This window comes from Microtus pennsylvanicus, chromosome 1 (genome assembly GCF_037038515.1).
Source record: "Microtus pennsylvanicus isolate mMicPen1 chromosome 1, mMicPen1.hap1, whole genome shotgun sequence".
Taxonomy (NCBI): Eukaryota; Metazoa; Chordata; class Mammalia; order Rodentia; family Cricetidae; genus Microtus; species Microtus pennsylvanicus.
The window spans coordinates 126,797,983-126,808,777 of record NC_134579.1 but is presented as its reverse complement, the minus strand read 5'-3'; the positions used below and the strand labels follow the sequence as shown (position 1 = coordinate 126,808,777).

The 10,795-nt window shown below is 50.8% G+C and overlaps 1 protein-coding gene across 1 annotated transcript; it reads right to left on the bottom strand.

Annotated features, from left to right (window-relative positions):
* Positions 1–5,746: 5,746 nt before the first annotated feature.
* On the bottom strand, positions 5,747–10,491 carry Cryba4 (crystallin beta A4). The gene is made up of 5 exons (XM_075957823.1): positions 10,446–10,491; positions 9,699–9,817; positions 8,148–8,289; positions 7,211–7,353; positions 5,747–6,008 (listed from the first exon to the last, which is right to left on the bottom strand). Exons 1-5 carry the CDS (start codon positions 10,482–10,484, stop codon positions 5,861–5,863), a joined length of 591 nt encoding a protein of 196 aa, XP_075813938.1. The 5' UTR covers positions 10,485–10,491; the 3' UTR covers positions 5,747–5,860.
* Positions 10,492–10,795: the final 304 nt, after the last annotated feature.

Sequence of the window (10,795 nt, the reverse complement as noted above, 5' to 3'; positions counted from 1 at the left end):
TCAGGGCTCACTAGCCACCCAGCCTCATCTAATCAGAGAGCTCTAGGCCAGAGAGAGACCCTGTCCCAAAGGAGGGACACTAGGATCGTGCCCCACCTCTCCAGCCTGCGTAGGCACAGCCACACCAGTAATAAAACATTACATATGATATAGTACATAAAGTCATGTAGGGAGCCTAGGGTTGGCGGTACACCTCTGTAACCCCAGCACTTCGGTGGCCGAGGCAGGAAAATCAGCTCAAGTCTAGCCTGGGATACACAGACAAAATAAGAAACAAAATAAGAAGAATGGGACTTGGAAAAGATCGCATCACCAGAGATGTAATTATTCTAGATACCAGTCACTCTGCTCTGAACAGTTGCTGTGAGCTCGCTGATGGTTGATCTTGAGCATCCTGGAAGCCAATGAGAAAGGGGAATGCAAATTCACACATGTCCACTGTGAGTCAGAAAACACCCAGGTGAGGAGACTCTGCTAGGGCTGCTTCGAGAGCAGAAAGGAGCTCACCGCGACCTCACCCAGAAGCCCCCTCTCCTTGGCAACAGCTCTTTCCTCTGGTAGACTCAACCTCCTCAGCTCCAGCACCGGACACCCCAGGGCAGGAGTCTTCAGCAGCATCTGGGCAGGTGAGTTTTCACATTTCACCACCAGGGGTCAGTGCTGCGCAGGCTCTGATCCTCTACTGCACAAGGAAGAACCAGGAGTGGAGGAGCCTGAGAGTAGCCAGGGCCTCGGGAAAGAGGCCAGTACCAGCCGGGTGTGACTAGGGGGGAGGACTGAAGGGGGGCTGGGATAAGTGGAGGGAGGGTGTGATGGGATTCAACCTGCCATTTAGAGAATCAGCGGCTTGTGTCCAGCCTAAGCTAAAATCTGCCTGTGTCCCTCCCCACTCTCTTCCTCCCCCCTCCTTTCCTCCCTTCCTCCACTGGCTTGCAGATAAAGGAACTTGATAAAGCTTGTGACGTGAACTTGAACCTTGGAATCTGCATGGTGGAAGGAGAGAATCAACTCGAAAAGCTGTCCTCTGACCTCCACGTGCCAACCGAGGCACATGTGTGTGCGTGTACACACACACGAATAGTGGTAACACATTTTTAAGTGTAATAATAAGTTTTAAAACGTCCCCACCTGGCTGGCTCAAGGTGCCCAGCATGCTCACAAAGAGGAAGGGGTGCTTGGAGAGAATGGGGTGCCCGGTCCTCCGTGTGGGTTTGAGCACATCAGTGTGCTTTAGTCGGCCTCAGTTTTCCCACCTGAGTAAGGGACAAGAGGACAGGGTGGCGAAGATCGTGGTATTTATGGCTGAGACTGTGAGCTCCAGGCAGAAGTAGGGACACCTGCCCTCCCACAATGGAAGCTACAAGGGTGGGGACTAGGGAAGTAAAGTCAGGGTTGGAAAATTTCAACAGAATTTTAAATGTCGCAAGAAATCCAAGCCTAGCACCTGTTGGGTGGACACACGTGTGTTAGCTGCTCAGGCTGTCCATTCAACTACATCTGGAATTAACTAAAACCCAAAAATGGCTGGGCACACCCACAAGGTGAAAGACCCTACAGACCCCCTCCTCAAAACCCGCAGCTAGCATGCTCCCGGGGGAACGTCCTGTTTGCTTAAAAAAAAAATTCTCCGGATCAGCAGCCAGCCTGCTCTCGTAAGAACATCCCATGTGCTTGAGAGAGCAGGATGTCTATGAGATAGGAAGACTGCAAGGCAGGATGTCAATAAGATAGGACATCAACAAAGCAGGTTGACTGCAAAACAGGATATCTATGAGATAGAAACAGGATGACTATTGCCAGACATCCATGCTGAGAGAGGAAACCATTCATGCCCCCGCCTCATTCCGATAACCATGCTTTTGCTTCTGTAAACTTGCTTTTTGCTCTTCCCTATAAAAAGCCTGCCCTCCAGTTGGCAGGCGTGCAAGTCTTCCAAGAGATCTTGCCGCCCGCAGGTACCTGTGTCTACTCAATAAACCTATTGCTAATTGCATCCTGTGGTTTGGTCTCAGAGAGTCCTGGTTCTGGGGTCTTCATCATCGGAGGAAAGGTCCTCTCTGAGGGTCTTTCAAAGGGACATTTGAAGTGGGAAGATCTACTTCCAAGCCAGATCTTTTGGGATAGGGAACTCTACCTCTAACCTGGGCCACACCTTCTGCTGGCAGCCTCTGCAAAGGGTGTGGAAGAAGGAAGCTTGCTCTCTCTTTTCCTGCTTCCTCGCTAGCAAGTCCATTCCTTCACTATAATTGGGGTTCACTAGAATCAAGATCCTGGTGTATAATGAACGCCAGCTGAGACATCCAGCCTCATGGACTGCTGGATTCTTGGACTTTCTGTTCATAGGCAGCCATTGTTGGACTAGCTGTCCTCAGCCTGTAAATCCAGAGAGAGATTCATTCTACAAGTTCTGTTACTCTAGAGAACCCTGACCAATACAGCATGCAAGGATAGAGCCTCTCCCTCGGAGGCACAGATGCCTGTGGCCCTTCTGTTGCTCCCCTGATGTCCCTCCCTAAAGCATGGATCAGAACAGCCACGGGTGGGCAGGAAAGGGAGGCCCCACCCACCTGTGGTTTCCTGCCCATTAATCTGGTGATTATGGTCCGGGAAGGAGAGTGGTCCTGTAAGTGAGGAGCTACATAGTGCACGGCTCCTTCTTGGGGAAGACAGGAGACAACAGCACTGGGGGGGGGGGGAGGAAGGCTCCACCACTCCTCCTACTACTACTCTTTGCCTTTCCCTCTCTCTTCTTCTTCTTCCCCCTCCCTCCTCCTTCCCCTTCCTCTTTCCCTCCCCCCTCTTCCTGCTGTGCGGCAGGTCCCTCTAAGGTAAGAACCTTCCATCTCAGAGGGAGGCTCTTTACTCCATCCTGCAGAGAAGTCCCTTGGGCTCAAGAAGGAAACAACTCAAAACAGCTTCAGGAAGTCCCTGAAACGGAGAAGCAGCTTCACTAGGCCCCTCCCTTCCCAAGAGGCTCATACCAACTGAGGCACCAGGAAAGGACACTCTTGAGCTGTTTAGCAGAGACTGTGCACTGTGCTCCAGGTTCCCAGCTTTGTGAGCTGTCGCCTGTGCTGGGCTGGGCTTTGGTGACACAGCTGCCTGGAGTCATTTTTGCTCCTGTAAGTGGCACCAGTAGCACTAACTCACGGTTCACTAAGTCTGACTTTAATGCTATCAGAACTTTGGTTCATCGTTGAGTCCCTGTCTGGGGTATGTGATCATTTGTTCAGGGTTCCCTGGGAAGAGCATCGAACAACAATGTCCACCCTCTCCCACACTCAAGCGGTGGAGGTTCCTTCCTGACCCTCTAGTGCCATTGAAGCCTGCTCTCTGATCTTTACTCTGCACTGGCTCAGAGCAGCAGTGGGAGGAGCCACTGAGAGGAGACCAGTGAGGGAAGAGAATACCAAGAAACACATGCTTTTCTTACTTTCATGGCATATTTTTAAAATATTTTCTCTGTATCCATCCCTGGACCTCTATACTGTGCCTTTAGGGAGAAGGAAGCCCAGGGCTTGGCAAGGAAGAGTAGCTGCTAGAGGCCACCTGGTCTAACCAGCGCTGGCCCAGCATCCAGCGCCGCCCAGCATCCAGCGTCACCCAACATCCAGCCTCTGATGTGAATGCTTCTGGGGAGATGTAAGTAGCCAGAAGGAGGCCACAAAGGACAGAGGCACAGGTGCATTCCACCAGGTCACCCGGGGGCAGTCTTTTGCCCTCTCTGGGCTGAGATTTCACTGGTTTGTGGCTCCTCCATCCTGACCCCTGTGGTCAGTCCTCTCTGCTAAGCAGTGTTTGCAGTGACAGGTGTCCACTGCCTGCAGGTTGCTTTGGTCCAGATAACATCAACACTTTAATTGCCTTTCTTTTATAATCTTGGGAAACTGCCTCTGGGAAGATTTAAAGAATCTCAAGCTCTCTGATCCCTCCCAAGGTTGCCCTGCTGGGCCAACTGTTTTCTTCTCTGTCACTCCAACACAACCTCACACCTGGAACTGTCTTATATTTTAATACAGATGCCAGCCTCCCTTTTGGCTTGAGCTGGCTCTTATAGAGGTATCAAACTCCAGTGACCTCTCTCGCCCTCCCTTTTTTCCTTCCACCAATATTCCCTTCCTTGCTCCCAGAGGCATACGGCTTTTCTATGACATATAAGAGGCTACACAGTTACTTGTAAAAAAGTGTGAGGATGACTTTCTCAACTCTTTTTTTTAAAGATTTATATATTTATTATGTATACACCATTCCTTCCATGTATGCTTACATGCCAGAAGAGGGCACCAGATCTCATTATAGATGGCTGTGAGCCACCATGTGGTTGCTGGGAATTGAACTCAGGACCTCTGGAAGAGCAGTCAGTGCTCTTAACCTCTGAGCCATCTCTCCAGCCCTGAATTTCTCAACTCTTAGGGGAAAACATAAACCATCAACCTTACTGTTTACAAGCCTCATTTGATCCCCTTTATCTCTGCATCATGCCCCCAAAACTTTGCATGACCCACAGAGGGCTAAATGATCTTATAAGCTGGGTGGCCTCAGGAAAATTCCCTAACCTCTCTGAGCCTCACACTGACTGTATAATCCAGGCTAGCCTCGATCTCTTGAGGGCTGATCCCAACAGGCATGTACTGCTTTACTTGGTTTATCAAAATTCTTAGGGGAGGAAGATGTAGACAAGACAGGGCAAGATGGGGCTGGGTTACAGCTCAGGGGTAAACCACTGGCCTCGCATGCCTGGGATGTTAGTCCAATTCCTATAATTTACACACAGAAAACAAGCAGAATGTTTTACGACTAAATCCTAGCAAAACCCAAGATGATGGTGGCCCTAGGGCAGCCTGGGCTACATAGTGACATTCTCAAAAAGTGGAACACTCAGTGGCTAGGCACTTGCTACAAAAGCATGAGGTTCAAAATTCAGATCGTCAGAACCCATATAATGCCGAGTGGGTGTGGGAGCCTGTGAAAAGGGAAGGCCAAGTCAAGAGAGCAAAGATGAGCTTTATCTGGGAGCTCTGGGTTTGACTGGGACCCTCCCTCGCAGGGAACTGAGGAAGCTCTGAATGTGTATTGTTGACAAGGGCCTGGATCTCACACCACGGAAGGGTCAAAGCCACCCATTAGGTCAGGCTCAGAGGGATGGCAAAGAGCCTTTCTCTGGTCTGACTGCAACTGCTGACGGAGTGTGTGAGTGCCCACTGACCAGGATCTTCCCAGAGGAGGCGGCTTCGGGTCCCAGCACAGACATGGAGGCCCACAACCAGTCTCTGGGGACCTGATGCCCTCTTCTGCCCGCTATGGGCACTGCATATGGGTGGTGCATAGACCTACGTGTAGGTAAGACACCCAGACACATAAAATAAAATAAAAAATTAAAGTCTAAATCAGTAAAAAAAGACAATAGGGCTAGAAAGCGTTCAGTAGCTGGCAGGCCTTGCTGCTCTAGCATGCGAACAGGATCTGCCACATCCAGCCCCTCACAATCGCCTGTAACCCAGTTCCAAGGGATAGAAGCCTTCTTCTGCATACACAGTGATCACAAACACAGGTGTGGGTATGCACACACACACGCACACACATGGGGGGGATGATAAAAATAAACCTCAAACCCAGACAAATAACAGAAATTTTATAAAGCTGTAGATTGCTGCTTCAGGAAGGCAAGTAAAAAGCACAACAGATAATGAGCCTTCTGTTTTTAAGTTTATTTCTTTGAGCTTCATGAGCTGCTGGGACATGGGCTGGCCGACAGGGATGCAAGGTTCGCAGGAGGCATGGGGGTAGCCAAAAGCAGCCACATTTCCAGCAGGTCACTCCGTCATTCACAAAGGCCCCCCAGCGCGCCTGTGCGTAGTGCTCACTGCTGGATCCTGCGCACACTCTGCACCTGGAAGGTGTGAGCGTGGGAGCCCCACTCCCTGAAGTGCTTGTAGTCACCCGAGTGGTGATCACTCTCCAGTACGTACTGAAAACCTCGGTAGCCAGGAAACTGGGAACAAACCCACCTGGGAAACAGAAGAAATGACTATCACACAGGGCCTCTGAGGCCCAAACCGAGTCAGGCAGCAATGCATGGAAAAGCCCAACCAGCCAGGTTGGCTTTGTGGTCCTGTACTACACATGTGTGTGCGGGAGCTTTCTCTTTCCCTCACTGCTGTTGTTCCCCGGTACAAAAACACCCTTCCAGCCACTTTTCAGGGTCACAGTATATGGTCTCCCTCAAAACTATCCATCCACCTGTCTCCTCCAAGCCGTGGTTGTCCTTTCGGAATAGGGATAAAACTGAAGAGTTTTAAGATTACTTTATGAGAAGCTGCCTTCCCTAGAGTAAGCCCTGGTGTAGGAGGCCTGGAACTAGTCTCCCCGTGCAGACATTGTGCATAGAGGAGCCAGTGCATAAAGAAGGAAAGGAGATAGACAGGAAGTCTTTCTTTTCCAGCCCTTTCTCATAATTGTTCCAAGACACGGGCCCTTGCGTTATTCACAACATGGATTCCTGACTTGGGTTCCCCAAGTCTCCACTGTGCTCTCTCCAGAACAGAGAATCATGCAAAGAACAGTGTCAGCCATATTGAAACACAACCTGAATCTGGTTTCTTGCTATCTGAACAAAAGCTCAGCTTCCCGCCTTCATCCTTGCCTGCAGGAGCCAAGCACCTTTGAGAAAGAGACTTCTGCTCACATACCAGGTCTCCTTCTCAGTCTCAGTCAAGGCAGGGAAACTGAAGCAAAAGTCTCAAAAAACATGTGACCCTAGCCATCCAATCAGAGCATCCCATTCATTTGGACGTGGTGATTGGTTCAGAAGGGAGCACATGACCCAAGCTGGGCCAATATTTTCTTTTTCTAGAAACTTAGCTGGAGTAAGGCAAATATTATCACTCTTGCTAGGAGTAGAGCATAAGGCCAAAGTCTCTCTGTCTTTGCATTGGGGAAGAGCTAGTTTAAGAATAGAGCCGGGGGAGTGAGATCGGGAGAAAGGCAGATTCCAGCAGCTTCTGGATCCAGCTGTGCCTGAAGCTGATCACAGGGGCCCATATATATCCTCTGTCCCTAAGCCAGCTTGCTCCGGGTGTCCACTTGTCACAAGCGGTGCCCTCTGTGCCTCCATGGTCTCTGGCATGCTGTGCCCACAGTCTCTACAGAACGTGTCCCAACCCTGCCCACATCTCTCTTTATTGCCAGCCAGGGCTGTGGGTCTACTTACGCCCCAGATTGAACACGGAAGGAGCCCACTTCAGTGCCGTCCCAGCCCATGGCCTGCAGAGAGGGGTAGTCATCGCTCAGTTCGCCTTTCCTGCCGAGGAAGTTCTCCTGCTCAAAGATGGTCAGCCTAGAGTCACGGTGGTTCTACAGATAACAGAGAGCTCGGTCAGACCACCAGGCGCCAGACTGGACACACTGGAGCCACTGCCCCTCACTCAGCCTTTTGTCCAGAGCTCTGAGACTGGCAACAGGAAACTTTGCAAGATCTGTCCTTCATAGCATCTGCCCTTCCAAAGGATCGAGGACAGAACAAACTACAAGGATGTCCACCATAACTGATCTAAGTGTCCCATAGCAGGAGACCAGGCAGGAAAATAGGGTGTTGTGTTATAAGAAACGTATGAATATTTGGGTTAGACTTCTGCCCTTTGCCAGCTGGCTGAGCTCAGGTACACCACACAGTGTTTCTGAGGTGCCATTTCCCCACAGCTGTAACATCGAGCCAACCATATCTCCTTTCCATCTTTGGGAAAGGAGAACAACGCCTGTCTCCATCAGTGCTCCGTCAACAGGAGCAATGCACAGTGCAGAGGAGATGGTGAGTTGGGGACAATACATAGGACCTAGCCTCCTGGCCAGTTCTGCCTTTCCTAGCACCCAGCTTTCCCAGGGGCCCCGGACCATGAAAAGAGGGAAATACCACACAAAAGGGCTCCCACCATAACCAAAATTGCTACAGGCTGGGGTTTCATGTTGGGGAATAGCCACAGCATGCGTACTATCGCTTTAAGTCAAATTACAGAACCCTAAGGTCACAGAAGAGAGAAACCACCACATCACTCTCTAGATGATGGATGCAAGCTTGAGTTTGGATATCATCTTCCCAAGTGTCCATGAACTGGGCTCTGGTCACCCCGGGTGCAGGCAGTAGGACTCACAGCACAGGCCACAGGCCGGAAGGAGGTAAGCCTCTCAGCAGGGTAGGCTGTGTTGCCACTCCAGGCATCCCAGGCCGGGTACTCGCCCCTCTCCAGCACGTACTGTTGCCCTTGAAAGCCAGCATGCTCAAAGCCCACCCACCTGTAGACAGACAGGGCAGAAATGGAAAGAAAGAAGAGCTGCCAACCTGAGAACTGGATCAGGGCTCTAAAGGGTGCGATCGACCTCTAAGGCCACTTGACAATACCTGGGTTGTTATGACTTTATAACTTGGGAGGGGGTGCAGTGGTCATTCAGTAAGTGGAAGCCAACACTGGAACAGCACCCAGGTCACCCTACCCAAGAGCAATCGTGCCTAGACCTTGCTAATGCCAACTGTGGGAAACCCTGCCTAAACCCAACATAGGAAATTCTGCCTAGGGCCAGCATCACTCTGGCTTCATGTGTCCAACAGGAAAGGGACTGCCCTAGGCAGGTGCTCTGAAGTCCTCACACATTCATTGCCTCAAAGGTCACATCATGTAGACAGGAGTCAGCCACGGGCTGACCTCAGTTTCATTGTTTCCTCGTGATCCTGTCAGACACAGAAATTGACAGTCTGAGGGGTCAGGAGTGTCTTCCCTGAGCTGTTTCTCCTTCTCCCGCCTCAGGGAGGCTTCTGGGACAGCTTCTCTTTCCTGCTCATTTCCCGTGGCAGAAGGGACTGACACGGTCTCACCTTGAGCAGAAGCACGGAAGTCACCCTCTATCAATCCCTTTTGTTTTGTGTCACCCTCTGAATCTATCCAGGCTCTTTTCCTTCTGCCCAGCCTCCCCTGGCAGCTTGCAGGACACTGTCCCTACACAGGCAGCTGTCCTGAGCCCTGTCTCCCAACCTGAGTAGAGCAGACACTAAAAGAGCAATCGGTATGGTGTGGGATGCTATATAGACCACCAAGGTGACCTTGGGAGGTACCCACAGGCAAAGCCTGGGCTCTAAGTCAGACAAAGTACCACTCTCCTTTTGGTCTTCTTCCTAATTTTCTGGGATATTCTACCCAGTGGAATAAACATGAGTCACATACTACTAATTACATTTGATCTTAAGATTAAGTAAAAATTAAAATTCAACTCTTAAGTCACAGAATATACATTTGAAATTCTTCCTCAACGGCCATGTGTGGCTGGTGAGTCTCAAGCAGATTAAGCAGATTTATAAATCTTCCCATCATTGTAGCAAGGGCTGCTGCAGGATGCTAGTCTTGAGGATCTGGGTGTAAGTAATGCTAACTTTCAGTTTATGTGTAGGAGGGACATCTTCAGACCCCATGGGGATGCCTCATCTAGTGGGCAGGGACTGTGTGATGGTGTCCCTTACAAGTGGGAAGTGTACAGCCTGGGTAATGTGACTCAACATCCCTGCATTCTCTCTTGCACATGGGAGGGACACATAGGTACAATTAAAGTACCTATGTACATAGGTACATCTGGGAACATGGATCGGTTCTAGCATCCGTCCTTAGATCCCTTCCTGCCCCTACCCCATCCTGACTCAATATCCTCAGACTCACGCTCCACTCAGGACTTTCAAAGATCGCACAGTCTCAAAGCCAAGCTCCAGCACACTGGGACACTCAGCTGTGAACTCATGCCGTCGACCCTGGAAGCCCTCTTCATCCCACACCACCATCTGCGCAGGAAAGAAGGGAGATGTGTGAGCGTCAGGGTTCAGTAAGCACTGAGGGTCTCACCCTGCATTCAGGGTGGAGCCAAACAAGTCAACCAAGGTCACATACTCAAGTGCCTCCGGGGTCAGGTGGGTGAGCAAGGTGGACTATGACATGGTCCTGGACAGCACAGGCCCAGAGTACAGACAACGTCTGTCCACCATCACCTCCCACTGACATCAGTTGGGAATGTAGCAGAGTTTCCATTTCTCAGGGCCTTCACGGAAGACTTTCATGTGGCTCCTCCAAAGGTTTTTTTTTTTTTTTTGAGCTATGATCTCATGAGGCCTAGGCTAGCCTTGAACTCACAAGCTTCCATCCTCCAATTCCTCAGTGCTAGGATTACAGGTGTGTGCCATCACTCCCAGCTTTTAGTTTCTCTTTCCAAAGCCAAGCTTGGTCAAAGAGATACAGAAGGAAGATTGTGTGACGTGACTCAGCAGTGAGTACCAGGAGATGCGTGACTCCCTGGACTGAAACTTGGGTGCATGCATGGCAGTCGGTACCCCTCTCCCTGAAGCTGCAGTTGGGGGTCTTAGCTGGCTTCCTCCCTCCCCTCCCAGGACACATGCTCCCTAGGCCACTTCCTACCCGCCAGTGTCCGGCTGACTTGGTGCACTGCAGGGTCATGTTGGCCTGGTCCTACAGAGAGAAGAACACAGTCACCTTCTGTCTAATTCCTGGGCGCATCTTCAACTGAAGCAGGGGCAGAATCCGGGTGGATCTGGGTGTTCTCAGACTGCAGCGACCCCTTTCCCATCCCACCCATCTGCAAATGGCATCTTCCCAGCCACATCTGGGTCTCTTCGCTTCCGTCCCCAGCTCACAGTGGGGCCGCTATGGCTATGTGGGTGGAATGAGGTAAGCACATTTCACACACACACATACACACACACACACACACACACACAAGTGCAGCACCAGCCTGATGTATGGCTCTC

What these genes read in the sequence shown, in the direction of transcription:
- Cryba4 (XM_075957823.1), bottom strand. Translation starts at nt 10,484, where the DNA reads ATGACCCTGCAGTGCACCAAGTCAGCCGGACACTGGCGG. An exon ending in TCCGGCCTGTGGCCTGTGCT is followed by an intron (nt 7,354 to 8,147) that starts GTGAGTCCTACT and finishes TGTTATCTGTAG; the next exon opens with AACCACCGTGACTCTAGGCT. An exon ending in TTCCGTGTTCAATCTGGGGC is followed by an intron (nt 6,009 to 7,210) that starts GTAAGTAGACCC and finishes TCTGTTTCCCAG; the next exon opens with GTGGGTTTGTTCCCAGTTTC.